The sequence below is a fragment of the Ceratotherium simum genome, chromosome 5 (assembly GCF_057802395.1).
Source record: "Ceratotherium simum simum isolate JZ-2026a chromosome 5, ASM5780239v1, whole genome shotgun sequence".
Lineage (NCBI taxonomy): Eukaryota > Metazoa > Chordata > Mammalia > Perissodactyla > Rhinocerotidae > Ceratotherium > Ceratotherium simum.
Window position 1 is genome coordinate 57,768,200 of NC_141904.1, and position 22,420 is coordinate 57,790,619.

The following is a 22,420-nucleotide window of genomic DNA, read 5'->3' on the forward strand; positions in this document are numbered from 1 at the left end:
ACAGAATATTATTAGTATATAATGGCAGCTGATGGCTGCATTTAACAAGAAACTACAAGAAAGAAACGAGCCCAGAAAAAAATGGCCAGTTCCAAGCAGGAATGAAAGAGAAGAGAGGGAGTCTAGAAATTCAGGAACTTGCAGCATTGAATGAAGCAACTTATTCTTATCTCTAATTGGTAAAAGATAAATTGAGAAAAACTTTGAACAACAAAGATCTACTCAGCCTAGCATCAAGGATCAAATTAAAGGTAGGGCCATTGTATCACTTTATTAAAACCTAAGAAAGATTAATATGGTTCCCAGTAATCATTTCAGAAGGATAAAATAATTCAGGGAAAATAGATTAAGGGTGTGACCCCCTCAATTAAGCCTGATAGTTTAAGGATACTACAAGGAAATTCAGAAAGGTATGACTTAATAAGGACTGCAGTTGTGGCTACTGGCACCCGGAGGTGCCTGGAATCAAATAGATAAAAAGCTTACTAAGGGGGCTGGCCCTGTGGCCTAGTGGTTAAGCTCAGTGTGCTCCACGTTGGCAGCCCAGGTTCGGTTCCCAGGAGTGGACCTACACCACTCGTCAGCAGCCATGCTGTGGCAGTGACCCACGTACAAAATAGAGGAACATTGGCACAGATGTTAGCTCAGGGTGAATCTTCTTCAAGCAAAAAGAGGAAGACTGGCAACAGATGTTAGTTCAGGGCAAATCTTCCTCAGCAAAAAAAAAAAAGCTTATTAAGTTTTTGAGAGAGTTTACTGACAAAGAAACCACATGTGTAGGCTAAAACACATGTGAAGGTCCAAGACTTAAAAAGGATCCTTGGGTATTGGATGCATGAGTGTTGACTGTATTATTCTCTCTATTTTTACATATATTTGAAATTTTACATAATATGAAGGTTTTTACAAAAAATCCTGCCTTTAAAAAAATCATGACCTTTGAAACCTCAACTTTCTATAGGTAGGAAATAGGCTAAAAACATTTCTCAGCTCCCAAAGATGTTTTCTCTATTCTCCACCTCACATGTGACCAGGAAAAAAAATGGAAAGACCTCTCAGGAGGTCGAACCAAGGTCCATGGAGAACAGTTAATTGGAAAGCCCCTCCCAGGAAGCAAATCAAGCAGAAATGGATCCAGGTTTTATGTGGCTTTAAGTTTATACAATTGGTGGGGGAGGCTTTCTAAGGAAAAAAATTGTAATTATGAATACCAAATGTCCACAGCCACTTTAATGACACCCTGTACAATAAATTATGTATACAAAATGATTATAACTCTTTGGAGGGGCCCCTGCAAGTGAGAGAACACGACGTTTAAACTCCATTAGTTTCACAGTCAATCTACCTCTGGAATTGGGACCCTCCCACACGCCAGCTGGGTTTCAGAATTGCTACCAACCAGTGTCGGCTGTGTCGCCTATTCTTCAATTTCTGAGTGAGAGTGTTAGCTCTGATAATCCTGTTCTGGTAAACCCACTACCATAATACTGTGTGCGTGGAGGGCAGATAACTTGTCTTTCTAGTTTATAGGATCAAGAGGAACAACTTCCAAATCTGATATAGAAACTATCATGCATCACCTAGATATCCTAAACTTTGAGTCTGTTCATTGATTGACTGGAACATTTAGGCTGTCTTCCTGGGAAGGGAAGAGTGTATTTCACGTGCAATGAAGGAGAGTGAATAAAATATCTGATGACCAAAAGGGCAAATTGTGGTGGTCATTAGTGCTACCATCATTGAACGAGCACTCCTTACCAATCTTTGTTAGGCCTGTAGCTTGAGGGAGAAATAAACCTTTGTTTTTAAGCCACTGGGATTGGAATTCAGGGGTGGGGAGTGTTTGCTCCCTAGCCTACCTAGCATACAAAGTTTGCTGAGTCTTTTGGTTCACAAATTTTAGTTGTTTTAATAGTTCAATTAAAAAATAGCATCTAACTATGGCAGACAATGATAATCTACAATCTTACCCATGTCTAACAATCATCATTTCATATGTCTGAATCATTTTTTCAATAAAAAATTTAACAGGCTGAAGATTATGTACTTTGCAGGCTTCATGAGCACATTCCAAAAATTCCTAAAATAAAAGAAAAATAGAATGCATTTCTACAAAATGATATTATAAATCATGTCATACATGCCTTATAAATGCACTTTTCATTTAGAAATAAGAAAATTGTATCTTCTTATATTGATAAATTATTTCTTAAAGCTTTATTTTTTTAATTAAAAGGAGGAACAAATAGAATTAAAATACTTTAAAATATTAGTATTCCCTATTAGAAGTTATTAATGATCATAGCACCATGGTATTGGGTGTATGCTGCATGAAAAAAAAAAAACCTCCTTTTGATAGTGTTTTGCAGAATTTCACTTTTGGTTAAGATATAGAAGGACATGCCAAACAATCCTTCACACTGTAGTAAGTAGAAATAAACAGAGAGGCTAAAAAAATCATAGAAATTTTAAAGATACAGGAGCACTTTGGAAACAAATAAGCCTAAAGAATCTAAATTTCAGACAGAGATGACCTTTCCTAGGTGAGCACAAATCAACAGCTAATTTTGCCTTTGCAGTTTCCAAGTGCAGACATAGGTGGGCACTGGATTGGACCTGCTATAGGCAAAGGGACTTCGCTGAAGTAAGGAGAATCCAACAGAGATTTTAACGGTCATGTGGGTTTGTGTGACAGATTTGAATCAGGAGGAGCCTCAAACACAAAGCCGGTTCTCCCCACTGCCTATGCTTTTGCTGAGTGCGAGGTAACACAAGAAATCAAGGGCTTAGCTGGAAAGGCATATAGACACCTTCTTAGTCTTGGGATGCTTATATGCCAAAATGCTGCTAGAGGGAGGCCCCTATAATATAGCAGGAGAATTCTCACTCTAAAGACATTTGAAACCAGAGGTAAACTAAAGCTCAATGCTTCAACAAAACTCTGGCTTAGGTCAACTCCTGATTGAACTGATCAGCAGCTCAATCTAGCTATATGACAAAGGAAAAACATGGTTTTTCTGCAGGAAAATGCTACTAATTTAGCCTCTACAACTATCTTATACACAATTTTTAACATAAAATCAAAATTTACAAGTCACGAGAAGAAACAGCTGATGATGAAGAGAAAAAACAGTAAATAAAACAAACTCACAGATGACCCAGATGTCATAATTAGCAGACAAGAACATTAAAATAACTTTTATAAATGTATAAAATAAAATAGACAATATGACAGAAAAAATTGATGAAGAATTTAAGCAAAGAAATGAGATCTGTTAATAAAACCAAACTGGACACACTAAAACTGAAAAAATAAAATATGTGAAATTAAGGATTCATTGGATAGGCTTGTCAGCAGACTGGACAAAGCTAAAGAAAGGATCATTAATGTCAAAGACAGGTCAATAAAAAGTATCCAAACTAAAGCATAGATGATAAAAAATAATTTAAAAAAAAACAAAAACAGAGAATAAGAGACATGTGAGACAATAGAAAACAGCCTAACATACATGTAATTGGAGTCCCAAAAGGACAGGAGAGAGAAAATAGAGCAGAAGAAATATTTTAAAAGATAATTAATGAGAATTTTCTGGAGAAACACATCAATCCACAAAGTCGAGAAGTGCAGCAAATCCCAAGCAGGATAAATACAAAACAAAGAACACTAGGCATATAGTCAAACAAGGAAAGAGAGAAAATATTAAAAACAGCCAGAGGGAAAAAATACATTACATTCAGGAAGCATAAATAAGAAAAAAATCTGACTTCTAAGCACAACAGTGAAAGCCACGAGTTAATGGAATAACATCTTTAAAATGATGTAGGGGTGGGAGCATACCCTGCTAATCTAGATTTCTATATCTAGTGAAAATATTTTTCAAAAATGAAGGCTAAATAAAGACATTTTCAAACAAAAGCTGAGAGAATCTGTTGCCATAGGACCCACATGCACACAAGGAATACTAAAGGAAGTTCTGAATGTTGAAGGGAAAAGATTCCAGATGAAAGCACATATCTGCTGGAAGAAATAAGAAACACTAGAAAGGACAAATATGAAAGACTATTTTGTTTTTCAAATACTAATACCTAAAGCAAAAAATAACAATGCATTATGGAGTTTATAATATAACATGGGTGGAAGTAAAATATATGATATCAATAGTATTATAGGCAGGGGTGAGTGGATAATGGAATTACATCATTTAAAGTTCTTGTATTGTTTCTGAAATACAAACTTAAGGGAAATTGTAATAAATCAAGGATGCATATCGTAATCTGTGAAGTGACCACTCCAGTCAAACTAAAAAGCCAACAGAGATTAATGGAGTAATAAACATTACCTGAAACCCAAAAGAAGTCAGTAAAGGAAAAACAAACAAATACAGTACATATTAAAAAGCAAGATAGTATAGTGAGTAGTATTTTTTTTCCTATGGCCCCAGCTCGCCTCAGCTTGGCTGCAGGCACACGGAACTGCTCAGCTGCGTACCTCCTAGCACTGACTCCTAGCAGTATTTTTCAAACTGGAATCTATGGATCCATGGATCTATTGCTATATTCATGAGAGTACAAGAGTTCTCCAAGAGAATGTTAAAATTTTGTATTTTCATTTTGATTCAAAAAAAGTCATATTAGCATATCCTGAATCATCTTGATAATCACCTGTGGTTTAATACAAAAATATGTATGGTTTTTGTCCCTGGGTTCCTGGCACAGGAGCATCTTTTGTTATTCGTAATGAGCAATTTTTCAATCACACGTGAGTTTATGCGATTGAGGTGACTTTGGGTGGGGACCCTAGATAGTCTCAGGATGGCGCCCAGTCATCAGAAAGACCCAGTGGTTAGAAGGTTGGAACTTTCAGCCCCACCTACCAACCTTTGGGGGAGGAGTTGGGGAGAGCCAAAGACGGAGCTCTATAAAAACTCTTGAACAGTGAGATTCAGGGAGCCTCAGGTTTGGTGAACACATCAAGGTGCAGGGAGGATGACACACCCTGAGAGGGCATGGGAGCTCCATGCTGCCACCTCCCATACTTCACCCTACACATCTCTGCCATTTGGCTGTTCTTGAGTGGTATCCTTTATAATAAACCGGTAAACGTAAGTAAACTGTGTTCCTAAGTTCTGTAAGCTGTTCTAGCAAATTATCAAACCTGGGGGCAGGGCGTCATGGAAACCCCTGATTTATAGTTAGTCAGTCAGTATAGGTGGCCAGGACTTGAGATTGCTGTCTGAAGTGAGGGGCAGTCTCGTAGGACTGAGCCCTTAATCTGTGGAGTCTGACACTCCACAGAGTTCGTGTCAGAATTGAATTGAATTGTTGAACCCCAATTGGTGTCCAGAGAGTCAGAGAATTGGTTGCTGGTGTTAGAAAACACTCTATAATCACCTTAATCTGATACTGCCATAGGATCTGTATTACTATTTGAGTTTGAAGATTAAAAAAAAAAAAAAAGGACAGAAAGTAAATGATGCCTTTAAGCCAAGTGATGCCTTAATGATATAACAGCTCAAACACAGAAAAGTTTTTACAGTAATATCAAAAGAAAGAAGGGGTAGAAGAACTGAATCATCACACAGCAAAAGGTGGTTTATGCATGCCGAACTCAAAAGAACCTTCACTGTACATTTTACCATAGAAAATGCCATTAAGTGACAATTTAGTTTCAGCCACACATTATCATCTATCACATTAAATTGAGATTGGTGTTTTGTCTCTAATTAATTTTAAAATTTGTTTTGATTTTACACTATATAACAGCAGGCACTTATTCTTATGTGTACCCATGTGTACGTCTCATTATAACGTCTATAATTTAAATGAAAGTGGAAATGGCTTGTTTCCTTTTTAAAAAAGTCAGCATATTACTTAAATTAGAGAAGCAAATCCTTATGTTAACTATAGGATGTTTTGCCACTTTCAGTTTACCACCTTTTCTATCTGCTGAAGTACACGATAGTATTATAGTATACATAGGAGTAAGTATCATAAATCACATGATAGGAAGTAAAATACTTATACTCTTAAAATGAACATTATCTTTGACCGGAATCTTGTTAACCTCGGTATCATATAACAGAAGATACCAGAATTTACTCATTCTTATTAAGTAAAGTGGCCAAAATAGGGGTTTATCCTCCAAACAGAATAATTTCACCCATTTAATGAAACTTTGAAAACTATTAAGTCATCAAATGAATTTATTTTCAGAATAAGTTATTCTCACAGGTTTACTTACATGATAGTCAGCTTCAGGAAGTTTAATACCAGGAAATAAGTCACTAGTTATTCCATTAAATAAGGGTATATCATGTGATAGAAACTTTGGTTCATTTACATCTTTAATTGATCGAAGAAGCTAAAATCATACAAAAAGTGCAATATAAGTTAATTGCCAGTATTTGCCCACCCAGCCCCCCGCCCTGCCAAGAATCAGTTTCTTTTACATTGCTCCATGGAATCCCCATGCTAAGTCAATACTATGCTTATCAAGCCAAAAGGTTCTGTATTCATATAAAGTATAATGAATAACATAACCCAAAAACTATCATTTCATTCCCATCTAAAAAGGCTCAAGCAATAGCTCTCCTGACTGCCTATAGTTCCCGATCAACTTTGCTAAAAGAAAATTGTCTTTCCACTGAAGCTTTCACAATGTCTGTATTTAATACTTACAAGTACATCTTCATTTTCATCTGGAAATTTTAGTTTTAGGTTTCCAGCAGCCACTAAAACTGCTTTTACTGCTCGCATTCCATAGTCATAATGAAATTGTGATGAGAGTTGCTCTGAGCAAAGCCTGTAGGTCATTACTATCTTCACAGACAGAGGTTTTGCATTCAAAAATCCATAAGAGTAGAGGGAGATTTCTGCTATGAGGGCATAGTTTGGAACCATCATAGCCACTGTTCTAAAAAGAACCTGAAGTATACAATAAATGAAACATATTATTTACATTACGGAAATCATTTTTAAAGCTGAACATAAGCATCCAAAGATAATGTGTTGATATTCAAGTTTATTGCCCAAATGCAGCACTTTTTCATTAACTCCATAATTCTCTCAGTAGCACTTTTTATGTACTTTAATATTTTTTAGATGTCTATAAAGTTTTTAGAGGTTTTATTTACCTTATAGCAAATGGAAAAATAAATGGGAGATTACAAATACATGTGAGAAAATTATACCATTTTGAGTGTATTATGCTGTTACTTTTGCTTAACAAATTTACACTCTTAAAAAAATTACCTTAAGATTGTCTGGCAATTCAGAACGTCCTGCATAGCCAGGATTCATGGTAATAGCTACAAAACAGTTTGGATTGAGCTTTAGCTCTGTCCCTTCAAAAATAAACTCCTCCAGCTTCTGCTGAATGGCTCTCTGAATGCAAAGGATCTGTTGAGCTACCACTGACAACACTTCCAACTCAATTCGATTAAATTCATCAAAGCAAGCCCAAGCACCAGAAGAAGCCAATCCTTTAAAAAACTAAGGACAAGAAAAAAGGAGATGATTTTTCTTAAGAAAGGGCATCATTGTTAAGACAAATATTTAACCTTTTAAGTCAAAATTGAAAGTTAAATTTAATAAAAGCTCCAAAGATAAAAACGTCTTTACCCTAAATCCAAGGTTCACTTACTGCTTAAACCACATTCAAATAATGTTTAAACATGAGTTTGCTTCAGTTTACCCAGTTAGACCTAGCTGTAAGTTTGTAACATTTAAAATGTAATTTTACCTTTCCCATTGCTATATAATCTAGACCATCTGAACAGTTGAACACCACACACTGAACAGCAAGAGCTTTAGCCAAATCCTTGGTGGTTTCAGTTTTTCCTGTGCCTGCTGGCCCTTCTGGAGCACCTCCAAGGTTTAAATAGAAGGCACCTATCTGAAAAAATATATAGATGTGAAAAGAAATCCACACTTAACTGAAAAAAAACCACAATAGATGATTGCTTATGAAATGTATTTAGTCTTATTTGTAGCTTCAGAGGCAGTAATACGATTATATTGTTCAGTTAATTTTTAGCACACAATTTTCTAGCTGAACAAAGAAAAAGCAGTTTAAAGGGTCCAAAAAAGTGAAAATATATCAAAGTCTCCTTATCTTCTAATACTTCATATGTATCCCATTTGCCTTTAAAAACAAAGAGAATCTAGCCTTAGGTGTTAATATTTGGTCAGAAAGGTTTAATTAGAAGTGGTTGTGGAGGGTCCGCCCCGTGGCTTGGCGGTTAGGTGCGCGCACTCTGCTACTGGTGGCCCGGGTTTGGATCCCGGGCGCGCACCAACACACTGCTTCTCCGGCCATGCTGAGACCGCGTCCCACATACAGCAACTAGAAGGATGTGCAACTATGACGTACAACTATCTACTGGGGCTTTGAGGGAAGGAAAGGGAGTAGGATTGGCAATAGATGTTAGCTCAGAGCCGGTCTTCCTCAGCAAAAAGAGGAGGATTAGCATGGATGTTAGCTCAGGGCTGATCTTCCTCACAAAAAAAAAAAAAAAAGAAGTGGTTGCAGAGATGATTGTAGAGATCAATAACAATCTCCATGGCTAGCTGCAAAGAGAGTAAACACCTGAAAGTGAATGTTATAAATGGGGGCCCATCATTGGAACAGAAACAGATGACTTATTATTTAATTTTGTCTATGATTCATCCTGGCTATTGCAGTCCACCCTTGGTATGTTCTCCATTTTCTCCATTCCCTTAACCCTGTTCTATACTTCTCTTACCAGTAGTATCATTTTCTACCTTGCATTACAGTTAACTATGTACATTGTTTTTTCTCTCAGTTAGTCTTTAAGCTCCTTAAGAGCAACATTAGCAGTATCTGAATTCTCTCTGGGTCCCCACAACTAAAACAGTGGCTGGAAATTTTTAGAAGCAGGTAAATTACAGTCAACTCCCTCTAACTACGGAGTTTGTTTTGTGCAAACCACTATGAGTTTGCAAAGCTTAACTCCTTTTAGAAAAAACAGGGTTAAGAGACCAAGGTTGTACATACGGAAAGGCAGGGGGTATATGGGAACTCTCTGTACTTTTTACTTAATTTTGCTGTGAACCTAAAACTGCTCTAAAAAAATCAAGTCTATTTTTTAAAATAATAAATAATAAACCTATGAAAATCATATGTTCACATTTACTAAAATGAAAAAATAGAGACAGCTCATTAAATAAAGGCAATATCAATGATATTTTACCCATCTTAAATTTATAATAAATGTTATACTGTTAATGTTCATTCACTTGATTGCTGGAAACCTCAGGCTCTCCCTTCTTTACAATTTCAAGAAAATGCTTACAAATGTGTTCCTTTTATTATGGATAATATATATACTAGGAGACTTTTTTTTTCAATGTCTAGTGTTGTATACAAGTGTTTAATGTGATTCTGATTTTACAACTCAAAGTTGTTAGCTTCTACCTTACAAGTATTCACAGCTGCTGATTTCACTGAGGTCCCAGATAAGACATAGAAGCTTGAGATTCATTTACTCAACAAATATTTAGGAAGTAACTATGTACTTATTTACTACTAGAGGAGACAACAAGACACACAAGATCCCTGGCCTCCGGTAGCTTTCTGAGAAAGTAAAGGGTTTGGTGAAACATTTTATCATAGATGCATTGGCACCCTACCCAGATTCCCTTTACTGGCCATTGCATCCATCCCCCAATTGCTAAGAGTGTCAGCTACAAATAGCTCACAACTGTTCTTCTCTTTTGAGAATTGTACTCAACTAATAGCTTGTCAGCAAATACTGTACCTGAAAGCTTGCTCACACTCCTAACCCCAGGGGTGACCCATAACCAATGACAATAAAGGGATATAAAAGCCAGACCTCTTTGCCTTGAAGTGGGGTTCCTCCGTGATGCCATTCATGCTTCAAAGCTCCCCGTGAGATCAGGCTAAGGCCATACATCTGTTGAAACCACATCTTTGCTTAGCTTTTTCCCCTGCTTTCCTTACTTCCTTACAGGTTTTTACTGAGAGCATTCCCTAGTAAATCTAGGGAATCTAGTAAATTTGCCCAAGAATCCCCATTTCATCTCTGCTTCTAGAGATCTCAATCAAAGACACTATAATTTTACATACTCAGCACAGGTGGATTGATGTTTCTTGACGTTCCTCCTCAATTCCCAGGCAGGGTTGCCAGATTTAGCAAATAAAAATATAGGCTGCCCACTTAATATTTGGGACATACCTATACTAACAAATTATTCATTGTTTATCTGAAATTCAAATTTACCTGGGAGTCCTGTATTTTATCTGGCAACCCTACTCCCAGGGTTTGCTTGTTTGTCTGTTTTTATAATTTTAGCTCTATCTTCCATAGCTTCCCAACACAGACCTCAGCACCACCCCCTACATTTCAGTTCTCTCCTTCCTATTTAACAGAACTAACTTGGAATTCTAAGGCCCAAAGGTACTTTTCTCATCTTCCTGTCATCTCTCCCAAACCCCACTACAAAAACTGATACCATTTTCAGAAGCTCTGGTTTTCTCTTTAAATCCCTAGCACCTTCCTTTTTCTAATTATCCCCAATGGTAGTGACTCATGATTTTCAAACATTAGAATTCACTCTTGTCTTCTTCAAAAGCACCCAAAAGTAAATATTCATTACCACAATTTCACATAAAGAGAATTTGGGATTAGGAAGGGATAGCCATATTCAACTATTACAGATAAGAGAATAAAATGAGGATAGCCAGGTTACATTTGGACAAGAAAATGACACCACTCCAAAAAGTAATCTTTAATGTGTGAATTAAAATAATTTAAATACATACCAATGTTCTGTAACACCTGTCGGTTAGAGGAGTAATGACGAGTCTAGGTGAGTTACCAAGATATTCATAAGCATATTTTACATTGCAATTAATGATACGAACTCGAGCATTCTCATATTCCCAATAATATCGAAGCTGAGCAAGCCACTGGAAATCTGTATCATGTGAGACACCTAGAAAGAATAAAGTAAAGCAAGACACATAATCCTGAAATGGAAATAATTTGAAAAATAGGTATTTTATCATCTTTTATAACAACAATATTAAAATAATCTGTTTTCCAATTTATAGAAAAGATCATGTAAAATAAATTCTGTTGAGAGAAAAAGACATATAGTATAAGTCTTTGTTTCTAGAAGCTATTGATATATTACCTTTAATATATTAAAGAAAAAAGTCACATACCCATATCAATCATGTCCATGACCACATCTCTAGCATGGACATCAATAGTAACCAAAGCCCCCAGAGTGATCCTGGTCTGCTTCGACAGTTTTCCTCTTACTAGCTCTACAATATCATTTAGCTGACTCTGAAGTTCCTTGTAGTACTTCTTTAATCCCTACAAAATAAAAAAGCAATTACCCTGAGGTTATATAGTACCTAAAACATGTATTTTATATATTTACTCTTCTACAAAACAATTCTGATTTCATAATGTATCTCAACATAGAAATGAATTAGAGAATAAAGTGATTTTGTCTAAGCCTAGTAAAATATTAAGAATAAGTTTTCAGAGAATTGTATAATTTTAATACTACATGTAGAAATTGGGAGAAGACTGCCTTTGCAAAGAGTAGATAAGCTAACTAAGAAACATAGTAGGTAGAAAAGAATGTTATGTAAAATCAAATAATGCTTTACCTCCGTCCCACCACTTATAACTTCCTGTGTTTCAGAAGTCCAGAACATTTGAGAAACACAAAGTACAACTTGGCCAGGCCACTCTCGAACCCAGTCTCTTCTTGCAGATTCTGGATAAGCCTGAATAATGAAAATGCATCTCTAACTTTAAAAGATTATGAAAGGAAAAAAAAAAAAAGCTAAATGTCTAACAATAGAGAAGGGCAATATTTGGTACATTTGTAGACTAGAATATCATATAGTCATGAAAAATTTTAGATGACTATTTAAAAGACAATTTTTTATAAATTATGATTATATTTTTGACATATTTGTTTGTTTATAAAAGAATGAAAAGATGAGTACCAATATGTTTAATCAGTTATCTCTGAAAGAATTTGATTGTCGATTCTCCTGGAAGTTGATTTCTATATGATTTTTATGTTCCTTTCCTGTGGGGAGTTGTCAAGTTTTCTATATAGAATACATACTAATGGGCCGGCCCTGTGGCTTAGCGGTTAAGTGCGCGCGGCGCTCTGCTGCTGGCGGCCCGGGTTCGGATCCCAGGCGCGCACCGACGCACCGCTTCTCTGGCCACGCTGAGGCCGAGTCCCACATACAGCAACTAGGAAAATGTGCAGCTATGACATACAACTATCTACTGGGGCTTTGGGGGAAAATAAATAAATAAATAAAAGAGAAAAAAAGAATACATACTTACTTCATCATAATGAAATTGATAAAATTTTTTTACAATTTTATTAAATTGTAAAAAAAAATCAGCCTAATAGATTATGTATATTGATGCCAATATTTAATGGAAAAGGAAACTATACAATCTAGTGGAAAAATGGACTAGTAGTTAGAGCCCTTGTATTAACTATCCATAGCTTTTCCAAAAACATGTATGAGCAGAGTATATAATTTGAACAATTATATAATATTTTTATGCTGAAAATGCATTTAAGTGGATTTATTGGGGGCAGTTTTAATCTTTTAAAAAATAACTTGCTTCAGAAGTGAATGGTAATAGCAGATCCAAATTATAAATTTAAAAAAACAACTGCAGAACAAACTTTGAAGTTGATGCTAATTGAAACTATATTTTTAATACAATAACACCATCTTAGATATAAGAACATTAAACATAAGATATAACTATATATTATCATTAAAATGCATTTTATTAGTAATATTTAGAAATAAATGCAAATGACAAACTAAGGCTGAGTTTCAACGAAGGCTGAGTTTCAAAGAATGGGAGCCATTACTAGGTACATAGGAGGTAAATTTCTATACTGATTAAGGAAATATTTTCACAGATAATGTTGATTCTTTCCTATGTGTTTTAGTTTGTTTAGAATCATAAATAGAAAAAGGAAAGAAAAAGTAAAAATTTATCTGCAGGGGGGCTGGCCTGGTGGCGTAGTGGTTAAGTTTGCATGCTCCGCTTCAGCAGCCTGGGCTTCGCAGGTTTGGATCCCGGGCACGGACCTACGCACCATTTATCAAGCCATGCTGTGGCAGGCGTCCCACATAAAGTAGAGGAAGATGGGCACAGATGTTAGCCCAGGGCCAATCTTCCCCAGTAAAAAGAGGCAGATTGGCAGTGGATGTTAGCTCTGGGCTAATCTTCCTCACAAAAAAAAAAATTTATCTGCAGGAACATTGAAGCTGAACAGAAGAGCCACTGCAAGAAGATGAGCTTCATAGGGCTCTTGGTGAAGGAAAAAGGATACCTCATTCATGTAAAGTGAGTTGCTGGATATAAGGCTGAAATGCCTTTTAAAGTGATTTTTTTACTACACAACTGTTCCTTTGTGGTCCTAAAGGCACAAATATACTAAAGTTTATTATTCATGATTAGGTTAATTGGATTAGGATAAGTGAGGTACATATAGTGTCTAGGTGTTATATTTCTTTCAAATATTATATATCCTTTAATGTATGCTCCTTGAATGTTTGTTCATCTCATTTCAAGTTTTTAAGTAATTTTTAAGTGTAAACAGCAGTAAGTGAGCTAGATGACGCATTTAACACTCACGTCTGAGGTTCTTTCTGATCTTAGGGCTTTTACACAGGATACCTAGATGCTCTCTCATTTGCTCTTTACCTAGTTAATTCCTACTTACCCTTTGGCTCTCAGTTTCAATTTCACTTCCTCTAAGAGCCTATCACTAGAACACTCCCTACCCCATCCTAATTATATACACCTTATTATTATTTCTCATAACATCTTTTTTCTTTTGTAGCGATTAATCACATATTATCAACTCATACTAATATTATTTTAATAATTATGTTAGAAGCGAATAAAAAGGGCCGGCCCCGTGGCTTAGCAGTTAAGTGCGCGCGCTCCACTACTGGCAGCCTGGGGTTCGGATCCCGGGCACGCACCCACGCACCGCTTCTCTGGCCATGCTGAGGTCACGTCCCACATACAGCAACTAGAAGGATGTGCAACTATGACATACAACTATCTACTGGGGCTTTGGGGAAAAAAAGAAGGAGGATTGGCAAAAGATGTTAGCTCAGAGCCAGTCTTCCTCAGCAAAAAAAGAGGAGGATTAGCACGGATGTTAGCTCAGGGCTGATCTTCCTCACAAAAAAAAAAAAAAAAGAAAGAAACAAATAAAAAGTAAAGAAAATAATAAATGGTTTAAAATAGTAAGAACTTTAATTTACTGATACCCATTCAAAACCTCCTAAAAGAAAGCATTTACAGAATATAGGGTATACATTGAATCCTAGGAAACGCACCAGTCTGGCTGCAGCGATCACATCATGAATACTCCGGAGCATTAAATCTTCCACTTGAATGAGCCACTTTTCCACAGCACCTCGTGCTGCAGATGTGGAAATAAGTGCAATCAGCTCCACTCGCTCACCTTCAGAGCTATACATGGCCTTAATGTCCAAATTGGGAAGGAACTCCAATTTAGCAATGCCCTCAAAGCATTTTTTTAAATGAGGCTGAACTCTAAGTGGATCTTTGGTCTCTGACAAAATCTCTAACATTTCATCATTTGATAAGAAGAAAAAACTACAGAAAAACATGCAAATACAAAAGTTTTAGTTATAATTCATCACACCTCAGAAAATGCTTTTGATTATAGTACAATGGGTTATCCATCATACCGAGGGAAGAAAAGACGTTTTTTTTCAAGATATGCATTAAGCCCTTTCATAATTTTCTCCAAAAGTTCATTGCAGTTCTGCAGTTTTTCCAATAAACCTGTTAAAGAAGTAGCAGCAAGAACCTGAAAGAGACACAATCGTTCAGGTCAGCACTTATATACCAGATATAAGACCTAAACAGTAATCTATATAATGTCAAAAATGTTAAAATGTCAAAAGGTTTATGAAAATTGTCATGAAATGTTTTTGTAATGTAATGTGAAACTATTAAAATTCAATAAATCATAAATCTTCTCATCCAAGGATGCTAGTTACAAATGAGAAGTTATGACTGTCATGCATATTTTCATTTCTTCTATAGTCTTTTGAATGATGTCGGAAGAGTCTATTAGGTTGGTGTGTGATTTTTTACGTTTACAACTGTCAACTATAAACTTAACTATCTACAGTATGAGTTGGCAAACTACACTCCAAGGGCTAACTCCAGCCTGCTGCCAGTTCCTTTTTTTTTCAGCTTTATGAGGTATAATTAAAAAGTAAAAATTGTATATATTTAAGTTGTACAACTTGATGTTTTGATAAACATATAGATTGTGCTGCCAGTTTTTGTACGGCCCATGAGCTGAGAATTATTTTTATACTTTTAAAAGTATAAAATACTTTTTATACTGAATATAAAAGTATAAAAGTATAAAAATTTTATACTTTTAAAAGTATGAAAATATACTTTTTATACTGAAATATAAAATGTATATATATTTAATATAATATATATTATATATTATATATAATATAATATAAAAAATTTCTGAACAATTAAAAGAATAATAATATTTCATGGCACACGAAAATGTCAGCATCCATCAACAGTTTTATTGTAGCACAGACACACCCATTCATTCACATATTATCTCTGGCTGCTTTCTTGATACAACGATGACAGAGTTGAGTAGTTGCAAAAAGAGACTATCTGTCTCACGAAGCCTAAAATATTTACCATCAGGCCGTGTGCAGAGAAAATTTGCTGACTCTGATCTGCAAGAAATCATGTCTCACAAATGTTCTAAAGTCAACGTACAAGGCTAAATCCTTGAAACTCATAAATTTCAGTGTACCATTGACTCTCAGTAAGTCCAGCACAGCTACTTTTTCATCTAGCATTGAAGTCACTTACTTCTTAAATTGAATACTAGATTTAAAAAAAGCGGACGCGGGGCCACCCCGTGGCATAGCGGTTAAGTGCACGCGCTCCGCTGCTGGTGGCCCAGGTTCGGATCCGGACTCGCACCGAAGCACCGCTTGTCAGGCCATGCTGTGGCAGCATCCCATACAAAGTGGAGGAAGATGGGCACAGATGTTAGCCCAGGGCCCATCTTCCTCAGCAAAAAAGAGGAAGATTGGCATGGATGTTAGCTCAGGGCTGATCTTCCTCAGCAAAAAAAAAAAAAAAGTGGATGCGTATCTATGAACTATGCATACTATGTTATGAAAAATACATTGTATGTTTTTCAACATTACAATCTCACTCAACAAGTGCTATACTCACTAGGAGAGACACACAGGAAGGGAGACCAACTGAGAGAACTGCAGATTCTTTTTTCCCAACACTCCCAAGCATTTAGAGTCATTGAGTAGAATGTCAGGTGAATCATTTACACTACTCATTCTCTCTCTCTCTCTCTCTCTTTCACTCTCCATTTTACCTTATTTTACTATTTATTTTACAAGAGGAGGGGAGCAATGAGTATATATAGTAGAAGTCAAGTGAGTTAAATGTACATTTTAAGCATCTCCACTCTATATATTAAAGAGATATAAGCAGTGTATCTTATGAATTGAAAAGTAAAATTATTTTAATGCTTTCTCATATTTTTCTGAATTTTCTAGTTTGTATACAATGAACAGGTTTTATTTTTGTAATCAGAAAAAAAAGAGCCAAATGCTTCTTTAATAGCCAAAAATAAAGTTTCCCCTTTATTTGTAAGAGAGAAAACAAACACTTCACCTTTGGATCTTTTGCACAAAACTTCATAATATCCCTCCAATGCCTGTCTACTGTCTGAAACTGATGGCCTTCTTCTGGCATCTGATGCATGATATCCTCAGAACAAAAAATGGGCTCCAAATACAGCCACTGAGCCTGTACTTTTAGCCATTCATCAATTGTTTCTTGTATTCGAATCAAACGGTCCTCCCAGGCCTTAATGAAAAGCATACTGTACTAAATTTCAGTTATTAAAGAAAACCCATAAATTATAGCAAGGAATATTTGTTAGAAATTTACTGTTATTTTTAAATCAATGCAAAACAGCTTAAGGTCACTTATGGGTATCTCACAGGGGCTTAGAAAACCTCCAAGAGGTATGAAGTTTTCCTAAAGCATTGGAACTCACAATTGGAAATGACTGTAATTATTTAGATCAATTTCCTAATCTCTAGGTGAAACATCCCAAGTCTGAAAAGCATCCAGGAATATATCCTGCTCTACACCAGTGGTTATCAAGCTAGGGGCTATTTTGCCCCCCACCCCAAGGGACATTTGATAAGTTCTGGAGGGTGTGAGGGTGCCACTAATATCTAGTGGGTAGAGGCCACGGATGCTGCCAAACTTCCTACGTGTACAGGACAGCCCCCATAACAAAGAATTATTCAGCCCAAAATGTCATTAGTGCTAGGTTGAGACACCATGTTCTACATCAACACAATTTGGAAAAAAAAAATAAAAAACAAAAAAAATCTTCTTATTCTCATAGGTCTAGAATTGACAAGATATTTCATTAGCTGAAGATCATTCATATAATCTCTCTTGGGTTCTTAAATATGTGGCCGAAGGTACTATGTATCAAGAGATTAGGTTTCCTATTTTTATTGTTTTAAAACATCTAAGAGGGGCCGGCCTGGCGGCACAAGCGGTTAAGTGCGTGCGCTCCACTGCGGCAGCCCTGGTTCACTGGTTTGGATCTCGGGCGCGCACCCACGCACCGCTTGTCAAGCCATGCTGTGGGGGCGTCCCATATAAAGTGGAGGAAGATGGGCATGGATGTTAGCCCAGGGCCAGTCTTCTTCAGCAAAAAAGAGGGGGATTGGCAGATGTTGGCTCAGGGCCGATCTTCCTCACAAAAAAAAAAAAGATCTAAGAGAGTTTTTAAATTCGTCTTGTAATTTCTTCCTTTGTTAGACAAGAAATTTCTGCAAAAGACATAATATCTTATCAGGAAAGGCTAGGCCAGCCTGATTCATGGGAAAATGTGCAGCATTATGTCCTTTTGGAAGAACACCATTCTTTGCCTTTTCTAAATATTGAGAGACAAGGTCTTCTATAAAAACACTATTTCTGTTCAAATTAAAATAAGACTGCCTTGGTTTGGATACCAGTTCTGTCATTTATTAGCTGGGAGAACTTGGGTAAATTACCTATGCCTTGGTTTCCTCATCTATGAATACATATAGTAACGGTGCCTACCTTGAAGCTTGGCTATGGGGATTAAATGAGTTAATAAATGTAAAGCCCCTAGAGCAGTATCTGGCGTATAGTTAGAAATCTATACATATCAGGGGAAAAATCCATTTCTTGTTTTTTTCCCATTTTATATAGTCCCCAGTTAGAATTTTGATACTACCTATATAGTAATTAGTTATTATAATTTGTTTGCTTTCTGTATTTACCCACATCAACTACAAGGATTTGAAATAATCTTATAGTCTCAAATATCATTTGTTTTTCTCAAGTGGAAAATAATTCATTAATTATTCTAAAAAACCCTCAAGCTAGTTGTTCACTAATATAATTAAAGTATGGAATGCAGAACTTCACTATAAGTTACAAGAACATAGTATGAAACAGGGTCTGGGCTGTCTAAAGTTAGCAAAAATAATACCAACTGTTTTCCTTCCCAGTCTATCACCGTCATTGGAGAAGACGTTTTTAAGAAAACATAATTTTTTCTTTTCAAAGTCATTAGATTTAATGTCTCAGATCTGTTCTATATAGTTCCACATTAATCTTTTAATATCTGTTCCTGTATTTCACCAAAGCTATCCAACAAACTGACTAATTTCCACAAGAGCATATATGTAATAAGATTGCAATTTTTATAAATGACCAGGAGCTTACTATCATATTTAACATACCTTAATCTCTTTTTCAAATGGTTTGATGAAAGGTGAGCCTCTCATTGTTTGAGTTTTTATAATTTGATCATCAAGGAGAGCCTGAATCTCATCTACTGAAGAAAGAATACATACTCCAGTATCACGATATAGATTTATATGAAAAGCAATATCATCCCAAGTTCCTATCATTGTATGCATGGCTTTCTCTAATGAAAATTCCTAAAAGGGAGGAAAGAAGAAACAATGGGATGGTGAAGAAATGATCTTTTTCATTATGTTGACTTTCCCTAGTGAATTCAGTAGCCTTTGATACCATTACACAGTCAATTTCTTAAGATAATCTGTGACTACATTGTAAATGTCTTTAAGTTAGAAAGGTTTTTTAAACAATATAAAAATTCCTAAGGAGAATGATAAAGCAGTTTTTAAAAATTTACTTGCTATGAAAACTATTGCTGTCAGTATTAAAATAGATAATAGAATAAAATACCTGCTGGACTTTCTCTGAAGTGGCTTTTCAGAAGTGTATAGTCTGAGAATGCTTGGTGTGTATTTCAAGAACCCTAGAAGGCCATATTTATTTTGCTACATCACACACACATCACATGCCACACACACATCCACCCAATATTCTTAATGGAAAAATTATGTATCAAGACTAGCATATCACCCATGCATACCAGAATGTGGCAGAATTAAGAAGAGGTCAAAGGAGCCATTTCTAGTCTGGATTCAAGACAAGGAAGTAGTATAGAAGCACACACTTTATGGAGAAAAAAAAGAGTAGTCTTCTATCATTTTCTCCCATCTCCTCCCATTGCTATCCAGTACCATATATTCAACCACCACAAAAACTATGATTACTTGATTAACAAACTCATCACATAAAGTATTTCAGTTGATCTTCAAATTTACCTTGCTTGCACCTGCACTTATCACTTCAAATTGTTCCAAGTATGGTGTAAGGTTTAATTTCAAAACTTTTCTCATTGTAGTTCCAGAGTCTGGAGTCAAGTCATAGCCTACGATTTCTGATATCTGCTTCCAGTGACGTGCTCTCATTCCTGGATTGCACAGGATTGAGACAGTAGGGATATATTCCTAATGGTGAAAATATAAACAATAATGAGTCACTCATTTGACTTCCATACACATAGATTTTATAGATGAAGCTTTGATAATATAAAGATTACATTTCATGAAATTATTTAATATATTTAATGAGTCCAATCAAAATCCCATTTAGATTTGGAGGGGTAGAGAAACTAACAAAATTATTCTAAAGTTCATCTGCACAAATAAACATGTAGAAATAGCCAAGAAAATTATAAGAGTAAAAAAGAAGAAGGGTAAATGTTCCATAAGATATTAAAGTATATGCTAAAACTATGGTATTATTATAGAAATACAAAGTTGTTATATGTATTATATATAGAAATATATACTATAACATAACATAATATAAGATATAGTTATAAGTACACACACACACATAACATGAATGGGGAAAAAGTCTGCACCAAAATGCCAAACAAAACTTTTGTTTGGAAATGAAAATTAAATATTTAACAAAAACATTTAGTTCAATATTCTTGATATTGACATTAGAATATTTTCTTTAAAATCAGGAACAATATAAGAATTGCCATTATTACTACTTCTAATCAACACTGTATTAAGTGTCTCAGCCAGTGAAGTAATATAAATAAATAAAAGATATAGGGAAGAGAAATTAAAAAAAAACTGACATTGTTCACAGATTATTGTCTATGTACAGTGGCTGGATATTAAATTAATACAAAGAAATTAAATAGAATTTCTATATACCAGCCACAGATAGAAAACATAATTAAAGTCAATTTATAAGAGCAACGACAATAACAAAATAAAGTACCTAGGGATAAATCAAATGAAAGCCATGCAAAGCTATTTTAGAGAAACTATATAACTTTATTAAAAGGTGTTAAAGAAAATCTAAATAAATAGAGATGTATACCATGCACTGATAGATGTACACCATGCACTGATAGACTCATTATCATACAAGTGAAAAAGGGTTATTATTCAAAATGTATTATAAAAATTCCATAAATTAACAATAAAAACAACACAACCAACAACTGAATCAATGATCCAAAAAAAAGAGTCAAAAGGCATAAATAGGCATTTCACAGAAGAAATATGAAAGGCAAGTAGAATGTAAGTACTATGAGGGCAGGGATTTTTGCTCATATGACTACAAGTAGGAAAATCAATCAATTAGGTAAGTAAGAAATAATATATAGCAGTGAAAATGAAGGAACTACAGTTACACTCAAGAACATGGATGAGTCTGAGAAACATAATGTTGACTAAAAAAAATCAAGTCACAGAAGACTACATATAGATGATGTATTTTTATAAATTATTATATACAAATGTGATAAAACAGAAAAAGCAAGGGAATTACAAACACAGAATTTATGATAAATTTATCTTTAACCGGGACTAAGGAGATAAAATGGGGAGAAGGCATATACAGAGAGAAGCAACAGCATTGATAATCTCCTAATCTCAAAAAGAGGGAAGGGTTCATGGATGTTCATTTTCTTGTTATACTGTGTAACTTACATACATGTTACATATATTCTTCAAGTATTATATAATTAAAATGTGTTAAGAAAGAGAGAGAAAGTAAGAATACTTATCATTTCCTCTTTCCAATCCAATTCAAACCCCATCAAAATCATGCTTACACTTCTGGTCACCTCCTTAGTTAAGCCTTACCTGTTCTCCAAATGACAAAATTAATTGCTCCATGCCCTTCCTGTCAAAGGATACAACTATCCTCTACCTATGAATTTCTTCATCTGCCTTGTATTACAACCAGATGTTCACAGCCTATTCCTCTTACCACATTGCATTCCCCTTGAGGGGCAAAAGTCAATTTGAGTGACATAGACAATAAAAATATTGAACTAGAAGACTCTAGCTAATGTCAATATCCACGCCAGTTAGGCAAGAAAAATAAATAAAAGGCATTTAGATTGGAAAGGAAGAAGTAAAACTATCTCTATTTTCAGATGACGTGATCTTGTATATAGAAAATCCTAAGAAATCCATTTAAAAACTGTTAGAACTAATAAATGAGTCCAGCAAGGTTGCAGAATACAAAAATCAATGGTATTTCTATAAACTAGCAATAAACAATCCAAAATTGAAAGTAAGGGAAAATTCCCATGTACAATAGCATCAAGAAGCATAAAATACTTAGGAATAAATTTAATAAAAGAACTGCAAAACTTGCACACTGAAAATTACAAATAATTGTTAAAAGGAATTAAAGAAAACCTAAATAAATGGAAAGACACCTCATGTTCATATATTGGAAGAATCAATATTGTTAAGATTGTGATACTTCCCAAATTGACCTACAGATTCAATGCAATCCCTATCAAAATCCTAGCTTCCTTTTTTTTTTTTAAGGTTTAAAATGCATTTGAATAAGTTGATGCTGCATTACTGCTCCATTTCTCAGAAAAA

The 22,420-nt window shown here is 35.2% G+C and overlaps 1 protein-coding gene across 1 annotated transcript in view; it reads right to left on the minus strand.

Moving 5' to 3' along the window:
• DNAH12 (dynein axonemal heavy chain 12) overlaps nucleotides 1–22,420 on the minus strand; it is a 211,395-nt gene that overhangs the window by 123,548 nt on the left and 65,427 nt on the right. The window contains exons 19-31 of the mRNA XM_014793143.2: nucleotides 19,814–19,999; nucleotides 18,917–19,117; nucleotides 16,791–16,985; nucleotides 14,786–14,907; nucleotides 14,408–14,690; nucleotides 11,669–11,788; nucleotides 11,210–11,366; nucleotides 10,805–10,977; nucleotides 7,742–7,894; nucleotides 7,252–7,491; nucleotides 6,679–6,924; nucleotides 6,242–6,361; nucleotides 1,971–2,080 (exon numbers count right to left, since the gene is read on the minus strand). Coding sequence (XP_014648629.2) covers nucleotides 1,971–2,080; nucleotides 6,242–6,361; nucleotides 6,679–6,924; nucleotides 7,252–7,491; nucleotides 7,742–7,894; nucleotides 10,805–10,977; nucleotides 11,210–11,366; nucleotides 11,669–11,788; nucleotides 14,408–14,690; nucleotides 14,786–14,907; nucleotides 16,791–16,985; nucleotides 18,917–19,117; nucleotides 19,814–19,999 — 2,306 coding nt within the window. The remainder of the gene's footprint in view (nucleotides 1–1,970; nucleotides 2,081–6,241; nucleotides 6,362–6,678; nucleotides 6,925–7,251; nucleotides 7,492–7,741; nucleotides 7,895–10,804; nucleotides 10,978–11,209; nucleotides 11,367–11,668; nucleotides 11,789–14,407; nucleotides 14,691–14,785; nucleotides 14,908–16,790; nucleotides 16,986–18,916; nucleotides 19,118–19,813; nucleotides 20,000–22,420) is intronic.